Genomic DNA, 22,437 nt, shown 5'->3' with positions numbered 1-22,437 from the left:
GGGCGCCCCTGGCATTGGACACGGCCTTCTGGAGAATGCTACACGTACTGACTGGGCCGAGGCCCGAGAGGCCACCGTCCCCTGCTATGCGGGACGGGCTCACATAATGAAAGGCACCTCACTAAATGCCAGTGTCCCCCCTGGCAGTTGTCTATTGCTCCGACCTGTAAAACCTCGGTGGTGTATGGGAGGTGTTTACTGAGGCAGCTCTGCTGATCCGGGCTGGGCTCGCTCCCTCGTCTGGGGCCGTTGGGGAGACTGTGGCTCACCCTCGGGCTTGCTGGCCCAGCACCTCCTCATGGCAGGAGTGGAGGTGCATAACCGTGGACTCCTCTTGAGGCCCCCCTCAGGACTGGGCAGCATGGCTTCCCCGCCATTCGATCATCCACCAAAGCAAGTCACAAGTGCAGCCCAGGTCCAGGTGTGAGGGAAGTGGTGATGCTGGGAGTCACGTGACAGCGGCGAGCGTGAGAGGAGAGGGAGAACTGCGCAGTGAGTGGGAGCCTCCGCATAGCGTCATCCATCAAGCGATGGTCTCAACCGGCACTAGGTTTTACAGGAGCGAGTTAGCATATTTTCTTGTTGACAACTACACTGTGTATTGGTTTGGAGATTTTATGTTTCTTCTTGGAAAAGTGCTCCGTTACTTTCAGCCAGGTTAGGCCCTCTAGCCAGGCACATCTTAGTCCGTGTTCAAGTACATGTCCTCATGTGATGGACAAGGCTGGTGCAACAGAAATAATGTTGGAACCAGCTGTGTGACTTTCACCAAAATCGTTCACGTTTAAACATCAGTTTTCAAATACAATGTGCATGTGACAAATCTGTGCGTTCTACATGCACGGTGTGGCGTATCCTCACCAACGTGTACACGCGTGTAATCTTGACACATACGTTTCCCTCAGCCGATGAGCCTCTCTCCCGCCTGTCCCCAGTCCGCTCACTCCGCGCCCACACCCACTGGCCCACGCCGGTCACTGCCAGCACTCTTTCCCTCCCCCCTGCACTTCTTCACCCACATGACGGGCACAGTGACGCCTGCCTGGGAGGGTGAGGGTGGGGTTTGCAGGCGACAGCGGGTATATCAGCATCTGAGCCAGCAGGTCGGGGCGTCCGTGGATCTGCATCTGCTATGTCTGAGGCTGAGCCCTCAATCCCTGTTGGGGGTCAGCTTGCTCTCTCGCTAGTTGGGAAGGAAGGAGCAGAATGGAGCTGGACGGAGAAGGTCTACAGGCAAGTTCATGAGCGAGAGGTTCTGAGGGGGAAAGAGGCTGGCGCTGAGGCTCGGACTCAACCTGGATGACTTTGAAGGAAAGGCTTTGGTGTGGTTTTGCTCTCCTGGTGCAAAGACTGGAGTCTGTGGCTCTAGGAGAGAAAGGCATCAGCTCACGCGAAGGCACTGCTCGCTCAGTTCCTCACTCTTTTCTGTGACAATTTCCCCCCTCGTGTTCGAAAATGTTGCGCTAGGTCATCCAGGCAAAGAGTGTTTGCGTATAGGGCGTTTGTGGATGGTTATCCATTCGTCCCTGATCACCACCGTCCTGCTGAGCTCAGAGCGGTCTCTCTTCTCGGAGGCTGAGCTGCCCTTCGTGGTCCCCGTTTTGAAATCGGACTGACTTGCACGGGGGGATGGAAACAGCTATCTTGTCCTGTGTTCGACCGTCAGCGATGTTCAATGTGACAGACTCGGGGGAGGGCAGGGCCGAGGGGCGGGCTCCTGGCCCCCTGGGGCTTTCCTTCTCGTTGCCACGCCTCTCCCCTGCCTCGCAGCTCCAGAAGCAGCTCTCGGAGCTGGATGAGGACGACCTGTGTTACGAGTTCCGGCGAGAGCGCTTCACCGTCCACCGGACCCACCTGTACTTCCTGCACTACGAGTATGAGCCCGCCGCGGACAACACGGACGTCACCCTGGTCGCGCAGCTCTCCATGGACAGGTAGGGCAGCCCGGCCCCCTCCGCACAGCCCCCACCCGGTCACCTGGAGAAGGGAGGGAGGGCCTGCGAGCTGAGGCTATTGGGCCTGCTATGGTAGGCTTGCGTCCCACCCCCTCTCGGCACGGAAAACCAAGGGCTCTTGTCTTTCCGTGACGGTGGTGGCTTTGAGGACGGAGGGAAGGGAAACGCGTAGACTGGACCCACAGTCACCGCTGGAAAGCAGTTGCTGTTTCGTCGCCTTCCGCATGGATCGACCCACTGAGCCTTTCGCAGGCAGGACCGATGTGGCTCCCGCTCTTAGTGGCCCACAGTCTGATGCCCTGGTTCTCGGCCTTGGCTGGGGTCAGTCTGCATTATCCGGGGAGCTTTTAAGACAAATTCATGCCCAGGCTCCATTGCAGGCCAGTGAAGTAGGACTGTGTTCTAAGTTTGTGATGTGCAGCCAGAGTCGAGAACAGGGGGCTAGTATATAAGCAACAACGAACAGCTACGGGAAGCTGTGGTGAGTGCTTTGAAGGACCCGGGAGAGAGAATAACAGTGTCAGGTGAGGGCCTTCTGCCAGTGGTATGGTCAGGGGGAGCCTTTCTAAGGGAGGACATTTCTGCAGAGACCTGGAGGATGAGGAAAGGAGGCAGGCGTAGGAGTTGCTGAGAACGCGGATGGAATAGCAGGTGCGAAAGCCCCGTGGTGGGAAGGGCCTTGCAGGTTCCACAGCCTGGTAGAGAATGAGTGCAGCTGCCGCGGAGCAGGCCCCTGGCAGGGAAGGGCCTGAGGTGGAGGCGATAGAACTTGGAAACTCATAAGACACTGGGACTTTATTCTAAATGTGTTGAGAAGTTATTTAAGATTTGTGCACAAAGTTGTTAGATCTAACGAGGTTTTTTTTTTGAGACCATCTCTCTGGCTGCCAGGAGGTGAGTGGTTTCAAAGCCCCGAGGCCACTCCCTGAGGGCCCCACTTTTCTGTTCCTGGCTGTCCTGGGGGCCCCCTCCCACCACTGCTCACCAGCTTCCTCATTGATTTACTCATGGCCCATAGTGGCTGCCCTGCCCCAGCTTCCTGCATGTCATCCCTCCTCAGCTCCCACAATCAGGAAAGCAGCTTGGCTCATTCTGTCCCCGCACCACCTCAGCGATGCCTGTCCGGCCTGTGGGTGCGATTCCATGGGCCCTTCTCAGGAGTCAATGAGTTCATTCCTGTAAAGTGCTGAGAACAGGGCCTGGCACGCTTACCTGTTCGATAAATGTCAGCTGTTATTAGTCACGAGTGATGGAAGAACCCGCAAAGGAAAGAGCCAGCGCTCGGGCAGGAAAGATTCCCAAAGTCGTCCGAGGGTTCTGGGGAGTGGGCGGGCCTTGCATCTGTGCATCTGAGAGTGAGTCATGCTGAATGAGGCGGAAAGACCCAGGAGGAAGCCGATTCCTTGCTTTCTGATTCCTACTTCGTGTTAGCAATGACTACTCGCAGCACTAAACAGCTTCTTTGGCTCGTGGTTCTGTGGCTCATGGTTTCCTGGAGCTTCACCAGCCTCCAGGACCCCGTGCACAAGCACAGAAGATTTGCGACCTTAACAGGCAACAGGCAACAAAGACAACGTGAGACAAAGGGGAACATGAAAAGCAGAGACTCTAACCCAGGGGTGGGCAAACTTTTTGACTCGAGGGCCACAATGGGTCTTAAACTGGACCGGAGGGCCGGAACAAAAGCATGGATGGAGTGTTTGTGTGAACTAATATAAATTCAAAGTAAACATCATTACATAAAAGGGTATGGTCTTTTTTTTTTTTTTTAGTTTTATTCATTTCAAATAGTTTGCCCACGGCTGCTCTAGCACCAGATCAACCGGCCTTGATCGGCTGTGTGACCTCAAACACTGACTCAGAGGTCTTCCCTTCAGACCCCATGCATCCCCCCACCCTCCACGTGGAGGACCCACAATTCCCCTAATGCGTTGTGACAAGTACTGCCATCCTGAGACACCTCAGAGACCCCAGGAACCCCACGCCCCAAGGAGAGACACTTAGCAGGACATAAGCAAAAGTCACCACGCGGTGCCACAGCCGATGAGGATGTACAATTCCCCTTCCCCTCCATGCTGCACAGCGGTTATGATGCAGCCGCTGGCTGGTGCCCATTGGATCGGTTTTTAATTTAGGAAGCATTTCGGATGTGTCTATAAACCTTCGAGTCAGAAGTAGGCCCTGCGTGAATGCCACAGGGAGCTGGGGACTGCAGGCTCCGGCGCCGGCTCCCTCCAGCAGTCCCTTCAGGAAGAGTGAAGGCCCTATGGTGCTGGCAGGTTTGCTCTGGGACCTCCCTCCCATCCTGGAGGCCCACAGGACTGCTGAGGACAGAGGGATCCCATCCTGATCACAGCATCCTGGCCACCAGGAGGTACCTTCTCTTTCCTGTCCCTTTGACAACGTTGATGAAGAACTGATGTTCTCTCTCCTCCTCTGATTTCGGTCTCTGGAGAGAGGCCTCTGGAGGAGAGAGAACATTAGCTGAGCTAACAGAGCTGTGTGGCTCCGAAGGGCCAGGTGACACAGCATCACGTGGGAGCTTGTTGGACATACAGATTCTGGGGGCCCGGGAATGTGCTGTAAGAAGCCTCCTCCCACACGATCCTAAGCAGCTGACGGATGAAAAGCACCAATTGGAGAGCACGAGGCAATTCCTCAGTACCAGCCAGAGTGAGCTGCTGCTGGGTGGGGCTTCCTCGCGTGGAAAACCCAGACACAGAGTCAAAAACCACTGCAGAAGCTGGTGGGTGAATCCACTGCAGAAGCTGGTGGGTGAATCCACTGCAGAAGCTGGTGGGCCTCTTCACGCCCAGGCGTGCCTCCCACCTCCGCCTCCTTCCAGCAGCTCATCTGTCCTCAGATTAGAAGTGACCCTTGCCCTTGACTCCCCAAATTTCAAAGAATGTGCAGAGTCCTCCCTTTTGCAGAAGATGACATAGGGGTGCAGTTGGGGTCATGCAAACCCCCAGATTGGCAGAGTGCAGCGGGGGCCAAATGCACCCATTGGAGATCAGGCTTCGTGGAGAATGTCATGCCTCCCATACCCGGCTCCAGCCAATTCAATTAGCAAGTGTCACAACGTATGAGAAACGGAGGGCATCTTACCCTGTGAATATCTTCATCCTCCAAAGAGCAAGCGGAAGCAAATCCCACAGGAAGAGAGGACGCTTCCGTGGGCACAGGATAGGGGTGCCTGCTTTCTTTTGTTTAGAAGCATAGAAATGCAAATGCATGGAATCTATTTCCTGGTAATTGTCCAACTGAAGTGGGCATTCTGACCGGGAGACCGCTGATTAGGTGCCTTTTGCTGGGTAGGGGAAAAAAGTAGAATAGGTTTTGCTTTTTCCTAACCATGGATTTTGTGTAGCAGGCACTTCTGTCTTGGAAAAAAAAAAAACACAAAAAAAACTATCTTTATAGATTTCTCTTCGTTTTCACAGAGCTTTCTCTCTGGGTTCTGTTCTTCCCCAATTCTCCTTGGCTGGTGCCTCTTGGGGAGCCTTGCAAATGGCTGTGGCCCTGGCACAATAAGGGCTCTGAAAAGTAAAGAAGGAAGGCATCCCCCCAGGTGCATTTTTTTTAAAAAAAATATAGTTTTACTAGAGGCCCAGTGCACCAGTTTTGCGCACTGGGGGAGCAGGGGACCCCTCAGCTTGGCCTGCACCCTTTCACAGTCTGGGACCCCTCTGGGGATGTCTGCCTGCTGGCTTAGGGGAGCAGGCCTAAGACGGCAGTCAGACATCCCTCTCACAGTCCAGGACCCCTCTCTCCGTACTGCTCGCTCCTGCTTACCTCTTGGCTCGCTGCTTCTTAGCACTGCTGCGGAGGCGGGAAAGGCTCCCACCACTACTGCTGTGCTTGCCAGCCTTGAGCCCAGCTTCTGGCTGAGCAGTGCTTCCCCTGTAGAAGTTCACTGACCACCAGGGGACAGCTCCTGAGTTGAACGTCTGCCCCCTGGTGGTCAGTGCACATCATAGTGACTGGTCGTTCTGCCGTTCGGTCGAATTGCATATTAGGCTTATATTATATAGGATTGATTTCAGAGCGGAAGGGAAAGGGAGATAGAAACATCAATGATGAGAGAGAATCATGGATCGGCTGCCTCCTGCACGCCCCCTACTAGGGATCAAGTCCACAACCTGGGCATGTGCCCTTGACCAGAATCGAACCCAGGACCCTTCAGTCCACAGGCTGATGCTCTATCCACTGAACCAGGCACACTTTTGTCCCCCACATTCACATGGTTTTCCATTCACTTTACCAAACACCTAGTATTATTTTCTTCTCACCGTCCCCAAGGCCCTTTCCCTGTACCTGTCTACACATGTCTGCTCCAAGCCCAAGAATCAAAGTTGACTTTGTTATTGGTGGAGTGGGGTTCTTGGGGTGCCGCTGGAATAAGAATTTCAGGAGGCCCCCACGGGAGGATGAGATATTGTAGAAAGCTTTATTTCTGTGGACTTGCACCCCTGAGTTCCCCCTCGTCCTGCCGTGGAAGGAGTGTAGCTGTGGTTTCAGCAGGGCTAAGGTCAGAGCCAGTGTCCAGAGCTTCCGCTCCATGTTGGAGCAGTGCCCAGTCCAGCATCAGCCTGACTGTTTGTGATCCTGCTTCAGCCCATTGGTCCATTGCATGTGGTGTCCCCATGGCCACATGGTTATGGAGGGAACACGGCAAGTGCAAGGAAACCAGAGCAAAGCCAAAGGAACCAGAGAGCCAAGAGCGAGAAAGTTCCTTTGTGTAGGGGAGTATGTGTTCCCGAGCTTTCCCAGACTTGCATTAGCCCCACCCCTTCCAGCCAATGATTTCTGTTCTCAGGTTTGACTGACAGGCACCTTTTCTATGTCACCCCAGCTTCACTGTGGGTGTGCCTCTCTCCCCAGTGATCTGTGGGGAATGGGCCGGTGTTCCCCGGGGAGTGTGATATTGCATCTTCCTGGTGAAGCTGCCCAAATGGCCGTGCTGTAATGTCTGGCCTCCCTCTGCTCCTTTTCTGTTATTGATAACTAGCTAGTTACAGTGGTATCAATTGGACCTCTGGAGCCTCCATTCCTTCATCAGAAGAATGGGGAGAAGGTGCACAGGGCTGTTGGGAGAATTCTGGAGAGTGTCTGGGGCATGGCAATGAGTCAGATAATTGCAGTTATTATGACTCTTGAGTTTACTGCTTGTTTTAACGCTCCTTGTAACTCACGGCCTAGGTTTGGCTCCATCTTCTGTGGCTGGTCACTGCCTCAGTAGCTCAGCAGAGCTCTTTATCTTTCCTGAGAAGAGGAGAGGGATAGCAGTTTTGAGCTGGAAGGGAATCCTTAAATCATTTAACATCATCTTCACCACCCTGTTGAAAAGAAAAGGTGTATTTTGGGACGTGACTTTCTCAGTGTCACTCACTCTATTAAAAGCAGACAAAGACCAGAGCCAGCCAGGCAAGTGGTTTTATGCCCATCTGGTCAGTAAAGGAGCTGAGGTTTGGTGATTTGCCCCCCGTTACACCGTGATTTGGGCTCAGGCTGGTTGACCAAGTGCCCGTGGGGGAGGCAGAGCCCCCCTGGAGGGCGGGTGGAGGATGCGCAGATGGGGCCGGGTCCCATGGCTCACCTTCCTGTCTCTCACAGGCTCCAGATGCTGGAGGCCATCTGCAAGCACTGGGAGGGGCCCATCAGCCTGGCCCTCTACCTGTCGGACGCCGAGGCCCAGCAGTTCCTCCGCTACGCGCAGGGCTCCGAGGTGCTCATGAGCCGTCACAACGTGGCCTACCACATCGTGTACAAGGAGGGCCAGTTCTACCCCGTGAACCTGCTGCGCAACGTCGCCATGAAGCACGTGGGCACGCCCTACATGTTCCTGTCCGACATCGACTTCCTGCCCATGTACGGGCTCTATGAGTACCTCAGGTGAGGGCCCGCGGGCGCAGGCGCGTCTGCCAGGACCACACCCACCCCTGGGCTGCCCCCGGGTCTCCTTTTTCCTGGTGAACAGATTGGAAGGAAGCCCAGTTTGCCTCCTGAGATGTTAGGGGCAGAGCGTGGTCTCGAAAGCATCTCTTTTGCCCCCCAGTTTAACGTTCCTTTTTTTAGCTCCTGTGAAAACCCCATTCCTCGCCCGGTTTGGGGGTCAGACTTCCTTCATCCCATCATTCTAGAAAGGTCACAGCCTCATCTGTGGAACAAATCAAAGTGATGCTGGTGGCTAACCCCTCGTGGGGGCCTTGCTGAGAGGCAGGCACTGTTCTGAGTGAGTGACACGCAGGGTTTCGTCCCCTCCCCCTTCGGTGCCTGCCATGGGTTCTAACTATTATCTTCATCTTCCCAATGGGAGGCTGCGGGGGTGAGACGCAGGCTGTTCATTCGGGGTTCCACACCAGGCAATGCAGGGGCCAGGGCTCAGCGTGGGGTGGGGGGTTGGGGTGGGGAGACATCTGACTCCGGGCACTGAGCTCACTCACCTCCACGGCTGCCTCTCTGCCTCTCCAGTGAGTCTTCCCCCCTCGCCCGGCATGGAGTCGGGGGGTGGGGGGAGGTCAGGCATCGGGGGCTGGAGATACTGAGCTCATGAAAGGCGTAGATGGCCGTGTGGGAGCGACATTTATTAGGAACAGCAGTCTAAACTGGAGGGACTGTAGAATCCATTCAGCCCTGAAGGCCCCCCATGAGAAAGCTAAACTCACAAGGTGTAGATGGTCAAACATTTGAGTCCTTTATCACTGTCATTTGTCAACGTGAATTATCTCCGCTACCGACTGCGTGCTTGCCTGGGACCAGGCTCCATGAGAGGTGTTTGCACATGTTAATTACCCGCTGGATCACACCTCAAGTCCAAAAGGCAGGTGTGACGAGACCCCGCCCCCTTTACCACTGGAACAGTGAGGCTCGGGGAAGCTAGTCATCCACCCAAGTCCACACAGCGGCTCTAGGACTTGAACCTGCATCCGTTGGCCTCCAGGTCTGCAGGCTGCCCTGTGTCGGTACCTGTCTGGCACACTGGGGTCCCTGGCCGTCCCAGGTGCGGCCAGAGCTGCGCTCTCACCCTCCCTTCCTCTGTGTGTGTATGTGAGTGTCTGTCTGTCTGTCTGTCTCTCTCTGCATCTCTCAGTCTCTCTGCCTTCCTGTCTCTGTCACTCTTAAAAGAGCTTCCAAAAGAGTTGAAACCGTTTGCAATGAGGCTGGCGTGTGGGTGATGCGGGCGCCGTCCTGCCCTGCTCTCTGGAAGGCAGCGTGTTCTCTGTCCACTCTGCAGCGGGTTTGCTTCAGGGCTGTCTTGGGGTTCAGAGCTTCAGCCCCCCCCCCCCCCCGCCCCGCTTGAGCAGGAGGAGCCCCCTTCCAGCCTCTCTGTTGAGAATGGCCGCGTGAGCGACCTCGGGGCAGCATGACCCTCCTTCCGGGAGGACGGGCGGCATCTTCCCGAAGAGCATGCGCCCTGGTCCAGAGCCCTGTGAACCCCAACTCCTGACTCCAGGGGACACTGGGAATGGGGCTGTGCTGCTGCAGCTGGGCCTGGAATCCCAGTGTGTGGAGTGAGGGCGCCCCCGTGTGGCCAGACAGAGCTGCAGCCCCTGGTTTCTGTGGATTCTGCCGCTGGGCAGTTTGCAGGAGGACCGCTCAGGGGGTCAGGCAGGGCCCCCAAAGGACCAGACGGTGGGAACTAAGAAAAGAGAGGCTTCAGGACCACAGCCCACCCTCCACCCTCTGGGGCTCCACGGGAAGGGAGCCTGCGTTCTCTACTCTCCCCGTCCAAGCACTATGTGATTACTTTGCCTCCTGGCATCATGTTTGAAAGACATCGCACGTGCGCTGTGTGTTTGTATGCTGCCTTCCTGTGCTGTGCTGATCAAAGACATTGCTAACACTAACCGAGGCCGTGCTCAATGCGAGGCGCCCAGTGTGCCCACTAAGTAACACTTCCTTCACCCAGAGTCGCCTGGCATTGTCGTTGGCTGTGGCCACCGGGTCACGGTGCGTGTGGTTCAGGGGTTCTGAAATGTTGCCCAGTGCTCCTAAAACCCCACTCCTGTCTTCATGGGCCCCCTCTCAGACAGCTGGTGTCTCTCCACTTTTATTGTGGAGTTATTGTCGGAGGGTAGGGGGGATGGGGGCAGGGGGCAGGGGAGGGGAGCAGGGCCAAGGGCTTCATAGTTTTTGAGAGGAGCTAGAAATGTGGATTTTCATGTTTTAGTTTTTAATGTTGACAACTAAGTCTTTAAAAAGGCATCTTGTTGAGCGAGACCAACCTATCTCCAGGCCGAATGGCACCTCCCGCCCCCACTCCAGACTACCAGGGTGTGACCTCTGACCTAGAGAATTCCTTGGCAACAGACTTTTGAGAATCGGGAAGGAATGTGATTCTATCGGAGGCCCCACAGAAGCACGCAGTGTCCTTCTCAGAGGAAGATAAACGTATTGACTTGCCGCTGGTTTAAGGAAAAAGATTCCCATTGAGTGGGACGGATTCGTTTCTGATGCAAACACTGAAAGTGGATGTGCTTCGCGACCGGCCTGGGAGCGTTGGTTTGGGATGAGGTTGAGGATACTGTTAGCTGAGGAGGGCGTGGACCCCAGCGAGGCCAGGGAACGCCCCTAGAGACTGACTTCCCCCGTGTGGGTTTGCAACAAGATGCTCTGCCCAATCACTGTGGAAATATTAATATTAAAACGATAGTTACAATGTATCGAGCCCTGATCATGTGCCAGCAACCCTGCCAGCTGCTTCGTGTGTATTCTCTCTATTCTTCACACCTGCTTGTGAGCTCAGTGCTATCACAGGTGACCAGACGGAGGCCCGGAGAGGTAGACCTGTGTCCAGGAGGCAGCTGGCCTGCCCTCTGTGACAGCTGCCCATGATGGAAGGGGCCAGGTCACTCTCAAACCCCAGAATACAGGGCAGGCTGATATGCAGCCCTCTCATTGGACCCCCAAACACTTACCTCACCCTTTTGGGGGGCCGACTTGGGCACCAAAAAAAGTTCAGCATCATAGCTCCCTAAGCCGTTGCTTGGCAACCAGCTAATATTATAACAAAACAAACAAACAGATCCATTGGAAAATAATGAAGGCAGTTAGATGCAGGGACATGGCCACAGAGCTTCACTAAAATCTCTCTCCTGCCCTTTCACCTGGTCTTCTGGAGAAAGACGTGCCGCTGTTAGTCTTGGTTTCAGAAATGTCGCATGGAATCTGGTGTGGCCGCGGCAGCCCTGCCTTTGAGTTCAGGTTCGGGCACCGGTACCCAGTGTGTGACTTGAGGCGGCTTCGTCTCCCCAACCCTCTGTTTACTGGAGTAATAAAGGGGCGAGTAATAGCCCCTGTGGGGGTGTAGCAGGTGCCCATCGGAGTGAGTTTTCTGTCCTTGGGCCTCTCACAGCACTCGGCATCGAACGTCTTTGCCAGGCCCCCACCCCCAACCCGGCCACCGTGAGTGCAGCCCTGCTCACTCCGTATCACCATCTCCATTTTCTTTCTTACAAAATGAGAAACTGGATGCTCATGTTCGTTCAAGGAAATACTTAGTAAGCACTTACTGTGCGCCCAGCAGCCACAGTGCTGCGTCCCTCAGACCTGCATTTAATGCTGCGGACTCCTTACTCAGCCCCTGCTTGACCGGGACCAGGGCCCCTCGCCTCTCCAGCTGTCTCCCTCTGTGAAACGGGGATCACATCACTCCTTCCCTCTGGGGATCCTGGGGAGAGGAAGTGAAATAGCACGTGGAGAGCACCTACCACGGGCCTGGGCGTTCCTCATTCCAGGAACATGCATCGCAGGTGTGTCTGCGTGGCCGGCTCTATTCTAGGCCCTGGGGGTTCCTGCACTCAGGGTTCACGTTCTGGGGGGCGCTCCAGCTGGAAGCGCTGGGCGGCTATTCTTGTCATCAGTGCGGACACAGAGAAAGGATCCAGGGGCTCAGGTGACCCAGCGTCGTGGGCCGTGGGCAGGGAAGGCCTCAAGGACAGGTGATGGGGCTTTGGCTTGAAGCAGTGACAGGTGTAAAGGCAGGAAGTACCCAGGCACGTTTGAGGAATGATCCGGAACAGCAAAGGGATCGCCGGTGGGAAGCCCACGCTGCCCTCCGCGGGGCACCGAGCAGGCTTCTCGCCGCCTGCACTCCCCGTGCAGAACCCTCACCCTTGTTCGGGGCCTGACGCTGAACCGTCTCTGCTGTGCCCCACGGACGGTGCCCGGCTTTCCAGGGGCAGAGGCTGGGCAGGGTCTGTTCCGAGCTGTCCGGGAGCGACAGTCAGCGTTACTCTGCTCCCTGGAGAACGCCTCGCCGCCCTCCCGTCCCGGGTCCCCGCTCTGCATGGTGCTCTGTGAGTCCTTGTGGAATGAGCACAGGAATCTGAGCAAGGCCGGCAGGGGCGGCACCAAGCACGGCCAGCTGGCTGCCTGCCATCGCAGGTGGCGTTTCCTTAGGTTAGTTCAGCGTTTCAATCCTCCCGTACGTAACTCCCAATGTTGATTGCGCACTTACTGTGTGCCAGGCACTGTTGCAAGCACTTTCGCAGTATGTGGTCATTGAACCTCACAATTCACTTTACAGATGAGGAGGATTAGCTACGTCCCCTGCCCACAGGCACAGCGTCACCAAGCGGACACCTAGCTTACCCGGGTTTATCCAGAGGGTCCTGTGCTTGCCCTGTGGACCGACCCAGCTGCCTGGTGGGCCGTCTCCATCCTCCCCATGACGGCCATGTCGTCATCACAGATGGTCTCTATCAAGTGTGTTCTGTGCGTTAGAGCACAGCCTCAGCCCCTCCGTGAGACAATCCATTTAATCCTCACAAATCCCGCAGTCCAGGCACAAACCCTGTTCCCTGGCCTCCGTTCAGGGATGTGTCTGAGAAAGGACTCGGCTGGGCTGGCGCCCACAGCAGAGCAGATGCTCCACCTCCCTCCGCCGCCGCCTTCCCCTCTGCCCGAGGAGGTGGCCGAGTCCTCAGAGGCCTTGTTCAGGTGACCCCCCCGGCTCTGGGTGAAAGCCCGCTTACGTCTATACTGCTGACGCGAGGCAGTTTAGGGGGTGAGGGGACAGCTGGGGGAATGAGGCTCCTCACAGCCTCCCTAAGTCTCACACACACGCATGTGCACACATACAGGCACATGCATGCACATGCATACAGGTACACACATGCAAACATATAGGCACATTTTCTTGCAACCGGCCCACCAATAAGCTGAGCTGGGAAAGGGGTGGGGACTCACTTGTTAATGAGTTATTCCAAGCCAGGCACTGTGTCAGGCTCCTGAGGGATTGTCATTTCGTCTTCCAGCAGCCCTGATTGACAAGAGATAAGTGTTATCATATCCTGCCCCCTTCACAGACCAGGGACCTGTGACCAGGAGGAGTCGAGCCTGGTGCCCACGGTCACCACAGAGGGACGGGCATCGTTTGAACCTGTGCTGGCTGCTCCCAATCACTTGTATTTGCCCTGCTGTCCATTATTCCAGCAGGTTCTGAATTACTTCAGTAGATGCCAAAGGTTTCTTTTAAGAGTATTCAGTCCAAAATTGTTATAGTGAGTCTATGACTACTTGGACAAGAAGCAGGGTAGTGTATCAATCCAGATTCTTCAGAAAAACAGACCAATAGGATGGATGGATGTTTGGATGGATGGAGAGAGAGAGAGAGAGATTTTAAGGAATTTTGAGGATGGGCAGGTCTGAAGTCATATGACAGGCCGGAAACTCAGGCAGGATTCGTATGTTACCATCTTGAGACAAAATGGAAAGCTCAGTTTTTGCTCTTGAGGCGTGCAACTGATTGAATGAGGGAGGCCCACCCACATTATTGAGGGTAAAGTCAACTTACTGTAAATGTTAATTCATCCGCAGAATACCTCACAGCAAAGTCTGGGTGAATGTTTGACCAAACAGCTGACACATACAGTTAACCTCGGTAGGCATCAATCACTGTGTGGTCAGAGATTACAAGCAGACAGCCATGCAGCCTGGAGACCCAGGGGCCAGTGGTCTGAGCAGGGAGGCAGAATAAGGTACCACGGTCATGGCCCAAAGAGATGCTGAGAGAGAGCCAGGGACTGGTGGCAGCACTGCAGTACAGCAGTGACCACAGTCTGCCATGCGCCAGGTGTGCCAGGCAGTACGTACATGACGTTGACCATGTCAGTCCCCACAGCAGTGCCAGGAGGGAGATGGGATCGCCCCGTTTTGGGGAAAAGGAACCTGAGGTTGTGAGAAGCTAAGTTACTTGGCCATAAAGCGACAGAGCCAGGATTCCGGTTCTGTCCGTGTTTATTACAAGCCTCGTGCTCTGTGGCCCTCTCCCTAGAGACCTTTCTCCCCTTCCAAGTGACAGCCACAGAGCTGGGAACTGGCAGACACATCCAGGAGAGAGAGGAGGGGTCTCGAAGGAGCAGAGCAGGCCAGGCTTGGCCAGGAGTGGATGAGAGGATGGAAACGTCCCACCCTCCAGCACGTGGGTGCCAGTAGCCCTGGGTGCAGGCTGCAAGGGGAGGGTCGCTCTAGATTAAAGGCTTAGGGTCTGGAGGAGGCGAGAGATTGAGGAGTCACAGAGATGGGACTCAAATGCCCACATTGGTCACTGTGTCATCAGCTTATGCCCAGCTGCTCCTGCATGGCCAGCCCAGTGGACCCAGCTGCTGGGCTCAAGCCCTGTGCAGCCATGGAGACCTGCCTACCCTACTTGGCTCTGGCAGGCCATGCGCTGCGAAGTGGGAGAGGGTCCCCAGCCCTGCCCTCCATTCAGTCTCCAGGGAGACTCCGCTTTCCGGCTCAGAGACCACAGTTCTCGTCTGGACTCCAGGGAGGATCGGCAAGCTGCCTGGCCTCCGTGGGCCTCGGTTTCTCCAAATGTGAGCCCAGAGGCTGACTTGGGCTTTCTCTCCGGCACCTCCCTTTGCCGACCACCTCCCCGCCCTCACGTGGGGACGGCCATCGCTGGGCATCACCGGGCCCCTGACTCTCCCGCCCTCTCTTGGCAGGAAGTCTGTCATCCAGCTGGACCTCGCCAATTCCAAGAAGGCGATGATCGTCCCCGCGTTCGAGACGCTGCGCTACCGGCTCTCCTTCCCCAAGTCCAAGGCGGAGCTGCTGTCGATGCTGGACATGGGGACTCTCTTCACCTTCAGGTGAGTGGCCCCCACGCTGGCCCCTGGGGTGCCCAGAGCTCTCCTCGATTCCGGAGACCCACACGCCAGAGCTGTTGGTCCAGAAGTCTGTGGCTGACCTCGGACCATATTAAGGCCAAAGAAAGCACCACAGGCCCCAGGCGGGGTCCTTGGAATATGCTCTCTCTTCCCGTGCCCGGTGCTTTGTTTCGGACGTGGGTGATGGGCACTATGTGTCCAGATGGGAGGGTGGGAAGGCTGTAGGGAGTTCAGCTGATTCTTGCTGACTCAGTTTAGCCGCCTGCCTCCTGGCCTTGAATTCGCTCTTTTGTTTGTGTGTGCATGCATTCACCTGGTAAGTGGGTTTTATCCTGTCAGCACCATGGGCGCTGCCTCCCTCATCCTCTTTTGGCGAGTGCATAATAAATACTAACTTACACCATTGTTGGTGCGTGCAATGTCTATTGCTGAATAACAAATCATCACGCACTTAAAAGCTTGAAACAATAGAAACGTATTGTAGCACCGTCTCTAGGAGTGAGAAGTCCAGACACAGAAAAGCTGAATGCTCTGCTCAGGTGCCACCTGGCTCAGGTGTGGGCGAGGCTGCACATGGTCTCCTCCTCCAGGCTCCCTGGTTGTCGGCGGAATTCTGTGTCCTGAGATTGTAGGACTGAGGTCCCCATTTCCCAGCTGGTTCTCTACCATATGGCCCCCAGAGGCAGCTGACACATGGTTCTTTGCTTTCTCTGGAGCCAGATCTAAAGGCTCACAGGATTCGGGCTGGCTCACCCCAGGAACCTCCCTTTCAATTAATTCAAGGTTAACTGATTAGTAACCTTAATCACACCTACAAGATCCCTCTTGCCACACGAAGTAACACCATCACAGGGGTGATATATCCACAGGATCTACCTCGAGGGGGAGAACATTTTAGAAAGGTAATGTCGTGAGGGTCACCTTAGCCCTCAGCCTTCCACCGTGGAGTAACTTGGGTAGAGGCTAGCCCGCAGTTCGTGGCTTATCAAGTCTACAGAGCCCCCAGGAGTTCATCTGCCCTTCCACAGGGAGGGTCTCCTTGCAAGTAAAGGATGTAGATCAGTTTCCTAGGACTGTCGTAACAAAATACTACACACTGGGCGGCTCGAAACAATGGAAATTTACTCTCAGATCTGGAAGCCAGATGTGCCCGATCCAGGTGTTGGCAGGTTCCTGCTCCCACGGAAGGCGCTGGAGGAGAAGCCTTCCCTGCCTCTGTCTGGCTCATGGTGGCTGCTGCCATCCTTGCTGTTCCTTGGCGTGTGGGTGCCTCGCTTCAGTCCTGCCTTGTCCTCCTGCGGCCGCCTTCCCCGTGGATCCCTGTCGTCAGGTCACCTTTTCTTACAAGGACACCACCCTGACCCAGGGTGGCCTCATCCTAATGTGATCGCACCTGCAGAGACCCTCTTCCAAAGAGGCCGCATCCACAGGTCCGGGGTGGGCACCGAGCCTGTCTCCTGGGGCAGACACAGTTCAGCCCCCGGCAAGGACTGTCTCGGCACCCACCTCTTCCTCCTCTCCATCGCAGCCCTGGAGAGCTCAGCTTCCTTCCTCCCACTCAGCGCTCTTCTCCCTGTGTCCCAGGTACCACGTGTGGACAAAAGGCCACGCGCCCACCAACTTCGCCAAGTGGCGGACCGCCACCACGCCTTACCGGGTCGAGTGGGAGGCCGATTTCGAGCCGTACGTGGTCGTGAGACGGGACTGCCCCGAGTACGACCGGAGGTTTGTGGGCTTTGGCTGGAACAAGGTGGCTCACATCATGGAACTGGACGCACAGGTGAGAGGAGTGGAATGGCGTGGACCAGAGGCGGGGGTGGGGAGGGGGGAGCCTCGGCCTTCGAGCTGAGAGGAGCCTTGGAGATAAGAGAGCGGAGAGCTGAGAGGGAAGGAGATGGGCTCAGGGACCTGGAGTGAGAATGTGGCAGTGCTAATCCTCAGGCTGTCCATTCCCAAACTATTCCTCTCTGTCCTTGGATGAGAGTTGGGTTCCAGACCAAGACCCAGGCAAATCTGGGTGTCTCGTGGCAAGCCGTCTCACCCCCTCCTCCTCACTCAATCCGGTGATAAAGACAAGCAAACGATGACCTTTCCCACTCAGCCTGTGAGTCATAAATGCCACACAGCGTGCAGCTAAGGTCCAGCTGATTATTCCGCCCCATAACCAAGGGTGATATTTTTAGGCTGTAGTTACCCATGAAACCCTTCCATTCATTCTGCCAATGCTTACCGAGCACCTACTTCAGCAGCAGTCTCCTGCAGGCTTCTAATAGGTTAGACCAAACCAGGGTCTGCCGATTTTTCTGCCAAGGAACAGATAGTCAGTTTTGGGGTGGGGGTCGGGGGGGCTTTGTGGGTCCTAGGGTCTCAACTCTGCTCCTGTCGTTCAGTCATAGACAGTATCTGAAGAAATGTGTATGGCCACGTTCAATAAATCTTTATTTATAAAAACACCACACAGGGAAGCCCTGGCTGGTGTGGCCCAGGTGACTGAGCGTCATCCCATTCACCAAAAGATCACTGGTTTGATTCCCAGTCAGGGCACCTCCCCAGGTTGCCGGTTGGACCCCCGGCATGCCTCTACATGGTTGGGCATGTAGAGGAGGCAACCGATCCATGGTTCTTTCTCACACAGATGTTTCTCTTACTCTCCCACTCCCTTTCCCTCTCTCTAAAATCAATAAAAACATATTTTTAAAATAAACACACAATATAGTGGGCCAGACACACTGCCGTCGGTCAACCCCCTGTTAAACAAACAAAAGCAAAATTAATCGGGTTAAGTCAGGAGGATGCCTGGGCCCCTCCACCCCACCCTTTGCCTCTCCGTATGCTGTTCTCCAAGGCGCCTCCTCATGGAGCACAGTGGAAGTGTTTCTCAACAAGAGCACCCCAGATTCAAGGGAAAGGATGGATGCTGGGTGCCGGCTGCCCCGGAGTCACCCCGAGCGCTCTCCAGCAGGTCCAATGCGTTTGGGGGCAGTCCCAGGCCTTTTCCATCAACATCTGGGTCTGAGAGGCCCTGGTAGAGACAGAAGGCTGTAGAACAGTGTCCATACTTAACGACGGAAAGCATGACCTGTAGTCTCCACACGTCCCATCATCCTTGGAAGGGGCCCAGCGCTGCTCCCAGACAGAAGTGTGTAGTCTGCCTGGGCTTCTGCTTGGAGGAGAAGAAATGTGGCATTCACGCAGCCAGCAGCATGTGTGTGGGGGGTGCGGGGGGGGGGGTGCGGGGGGGAGCTGGCTCAAATAAAGCCTATTTTCCAGCGCTGAGACCTGGGCTACGTTTGTTTTAGGCGATTTAGACAGAACCCTTGAAAAGTCCTCGCTTCTTTTCCTCTCTTTGCCAATAGCACACACCAAACATGATTTTGCCCTTTCCAGCGATTTCATCAAATAACGGGGACACACCTGACGGGTAATCCAGCCACACCTGTAGGGGCAGGTGGATTGCTAGGTCTCTTTGTCTCCACATGAAATGTCTCAGGCAACTAAACCTTTTCTTTTCCCTCCTTTTTTTTAAAAAAATGTATTTTTTATTGACTTCTGAGAGGCAAGGAGAAGGAGAGAAACGTCAGTGATGAGAGAATCATTGATCGGCTGCCTCCTGCACACCCCCTACTGGGGATCGAGCCTGCAACCCGGGCATGTGCTCTTGACCAGAATCGAACCCAGGACCCTTCCGTCCACAGTCCAACGCTCTATCCACTGAGCCAAACCAGGAAGGGCTCTTTTCCCTCCTTTCTCACCATCAGCTGTCATTTCTTGCTGCCATCAAAATTCCTCCATCTGGATTTTCCCTTTCCCAGTTTATTCTGCCCTGGGCCGGGCAGCTAGATGACCAAGATTGATTAGACATTATGTCCCAAACCAGCGTACATAGATGCTGAGTGAAGGTGCGCCAAGCTCTCCTTTGAGTGACATGTCCTAGATGTTTGTCACCTGTTTTGCTGTTCAGAGACATTTTTGTCTTTTGATCTGAGTTCCTATCTGTATCCTGTCACATAGGAGACACTATATGGGGGTGTGACTTGTAATAAGATGTGTAGGCGAGAGTTTTATTCTTGACGAAGTTCTGTCCATCAAGACGGGACTTTTTCTTTGTCCCTTCTCTGCCCCCTCCTTCGTGCTGATCTGTTGAGGCTGTCGGGTCAGATCACACATCGAGTCCTGTGAGAAATCACCTAAACAGACCTCGTTTCATTGGGCAGGATCATCTCTCTTTCCAGAGCAGCTACACGGGCACGTGCTTACATTTATCAAGCACCTTTTATGGGCCCTGAACTCTGCCCAGCACTATGTCAACATCATTCCTCACCTTCCAAGGTCGGCAGGATCACTTTCACTTTACAGCTGAGAAAAGGAAGGCTCGGAGCAGCCAAGCACTTTGTCCTCCGCCAGGGGAACGCGCCTTGGCGCTGTCCGTGGTGCTGCGCTCCTGGTTCATGTCCCGCCTCACTTCCTTCATTCCCCTAGTCATTCAGTCATCCAGGTGGATTCATCGCCCGTTACCCAGGGTTCTTGCAGGTGCTCAAGCTGCTCTTGTCTCCTTCCAGGAATATGAATTCACCGTGCTTCCCAACGCCTACATGATCCACATGCCTCACGCCCCCAGCTTCGACATCACCAAGTTCCGGTCCAACAAGCAATACCGCGTCTGTCTCAAAACCCTGAAGGAAGAGTTCCAGCAGGACATGTCCCGCCGCTATGGCTTTGCCGCCCTCAAATATCTCACGGCCGAGAACAACAGCTAGCACCGCCAGGGAGAGACAGACATTCTGCCGGGGGGAGAGCCCCTTGCTGTTTGGGGCCCAGCCTTGGAACTCACAATGAAGCAATGCTTTTTTCGGTTTGTTTTTATTTGTCTCTTTGGCCCAACAAGGCTGCCTATACCACAGAGATCTGGGACAAGGATCCGTCCAGGCCCACTCTGCCCCACAACCCAGCATTCCCAGAAGGTGGGAAAACGAGCTCGTCCCCAGGGTCTCTTCCAGTATGGGACACGCAGGGGTGAGAGGGAGCCCTGGGGTTATCCTACCACAAAGCCACACAACCAAGCAGGTCTGTGGAATGTTCTCGTTGCTGTTTAAGAAAAAGGAAGTGAGGGTGCTGGGCGTCAGCCATCCCAGGAAATAAAGGCAAAAGGGTCTTTTCGTTCGTCAAACGTTCGTCTTTGCCCTGCCATCTAGCTGAGTACCCAAGATGAGGGCAAGCCAATGATTGGAACCAACCATCTAAAAACAAATAAATAAATACCCGATGGGGACACTGTGTGAGGCGGGACCTGGAGGCGGGGGTGTTTGGTTCTTTGTCCCCAACGTCACTCTTGTTTTGATTTGTTTTTGTTGGGGGTGGGGGAGTGAGGCGGATTTTGTTGGTTTGTTTTGGTATGGGAATCCAAGATAGAAAATCTGACCTTTTAAGGCTCTGATGGAAAAATCAGCTGCCCCAGCCCACACCCTCTATCCACAGTGGCCCAGCAGGGAGGAGGCGAATTCAGCCAGGGGTTGAACATGGGCAGCCTTCTCCAGGGTCATCACCGAGGCCCCCGTGACCTTGAACTCCCCCCTCCCCAGAATCCCGGGGCTAAGGTGGACTTAGGAAAACCAACTGCTTTACAAGCGGTCACATTTTCTATGGGCAACGACTGATTCCTGGGGGAAGGGCTTCGAAGGGACTGGTTCGGTGCACGTGAAAGGTGCGAGCCTCTCAGGCCTGCGGAAGGACTTCCGTAATCCATGCGAGCGGATGCTGAAGGTGCACGTGCCCATTCGGAGATGTTCCAGATGAGCACGTGGGCTCCTCTGTTCGTTCCCGCCTCACTGCGGTGGGGACGAGGTCACGACCTCAGGCTCCCGTGCGACCTGCCCAGAGGGTAGGCAGGCACCTTCACTGTTACACAGATTGAGGAGACACTGGACTTTTTACCCATTTTCTTGAATCTTCAATATTAATGTTGTGTTTACAATGATGAGAATGAGAGTCAGTGCGCTCCCCTGCGGGGCGGTTTGTATTGAGTTGCGATGTGCCCAGCGAACGCTGCATTCAATAAACGGAAGTATGGACTGTTTCCTCCCGCCCCCTCCCACTCCTATAAGAAGCCGCGGGGACACACTCAGTGTAGCCAGCAAACTTGAGAAACAGCAACTTTCCACTTCCTGTTGCTGTTTTATTTCTCTCGTCATCTGAACCTTAACCTTTTCCTCCTTCCCTGAGGTTAGATTTCACTCTATCTTCTTAACCAGGGGTCCTCAAACTTTTTAAACAGGGGACCAGTTCACTGTCCCTCAGACCGTTAGAGGGCCGGACTATAGTTTAAAAAAAAAACTATGAACAAATTTCTATGCACACTGCACATATCTTATTTTGAAGTAAAAAGACAAAACAGGAGCAAATACAATATTTGTATTTGCATGTGGCCCGCGGGCTGCAGTGTGAGGACCCCTGCTCTTAACACTCACAGCATTTTCCCATTTCCCACTTAGTTTGTGTCTGAACACAGATGTTTTAGATACCAGATGGGGGTAGCAAGGTAAATCGTGGGCATCAGTAGGAAAGTGAGCCCCCACCCCTTCGACCTGGTCGTCCGAGGACATCCATAGCAACCTGGTTTAGGAGATGGTGGGCGTGTTATATGGTCAGATGGATATTTCACTCCGATTTATTTTTTAAAAATTAGGAAAACAACTCCTAAGGCTAATCCTGAAACCAATGTAAATAAGTTTATGTGTGTGCACATATCTATCATCTACATATAGTACATATAACCTATATGCAGTATGCACATTACAAAGTCAATCCATGAATAGAGTAAAAAGTAAAACATTCCAAAAGTGTTCAGATTACATGGTAAACCCCTTTCTCCATTGGTGTGTGGGCACCAGCTCACAGGAACTCACTCTGTGCATCCGTTTTCTTCGATGTTCAAGTGACATCACATCTGTAGCTCAATATTGATCATCATAGGAGTAATTAAGCCACCAATTAGGGCACCAGTACCTGAGAGCTGGTTGTTAAACATTGACCAGCACGCCAATGCCTTCTCTTCCCTGTGTATACACACACGGGCACTCAGACATTCTCTCCTTTCCAGAGAAGGCCACTGTTAACAGATATATTGATACAGCGTTTGGATTAATGACTGCCAGCTACTTGAGCTAAGTAGCACTGGTTCCTCAATGTTACAAATCTACTTTTAATTCCTTAAAGCTTTTTATGTTTTTTATTTCTTTTCCATGGCTCCTGAATCGTACCCAGCCACCTCACTCTCACTGGCAGTCCTATGGGTTTTGTCGTGACCGTATTATTCATCATCCAAACTGGGTTACCTCCGAGGATGAAGGGAGGTGCTAATTGCTTTG

General features: G+C 54.3%; 1 protein-coding gene across 2 annotated transcripts in view; it reads left to right on the top strand.

Annotated features, from left to right (window-relative positions):
- Positions 1–21,146, top strand: part of LARGE1 (LARGE xylosyl- and glucuronyltransferase 1) — a 425,273-nt gene extending 404,127 nt beyond the window's left edge. The window contains exons 11-15 of one of the 2 annotated variants that reach the window (XM_081082858.1): positions 1,771–1,934; positions 7,572–7,850; positions 14,909–15,055; positions 16,658–16,853; positions 19,633–21,146. In XM_081082858.1, coding sequence (XP_080938984.1) covers positions 1,771–1,934; positions 7,572–7,850; positions 14,909–15,055; positions 16,658–16,853; positions 19,633–19,830 — 984 coding nt within the window. In that variant the 3' untranslated portion in view covers positions 19,831–21,146. The remainder of the gene's footprint in view (positions 1–1,770; positions 1,935–7,571; positions 7,851–14,908; positions 15,056–16,657; positions 16,854–19,632) is intronic. The other variant, XM_081082859.1, reaches the window with a different exon arrangement.
- The last annotated feature ends 1,291 nt before the right edge of the window (positions 21,147–22,437 follow it).

This window comes from Myotis nattereri, assembly GCF_964212035.1.
Source record: "Myotis nattereri genome assembly, chromosome: 2".
Classification (NCBI taxonomy): Eukaryota; Metazoa; Chordata; class Mammalia; order Chiroptera; family Vespertilionidae; genus Myotis; species Myotis nattereri.
The sequence above is the reverse complement of the archived record's forward strand: the minus strand, read 5'-3'. Positions and strand labels throughout refer to the sequence as shown.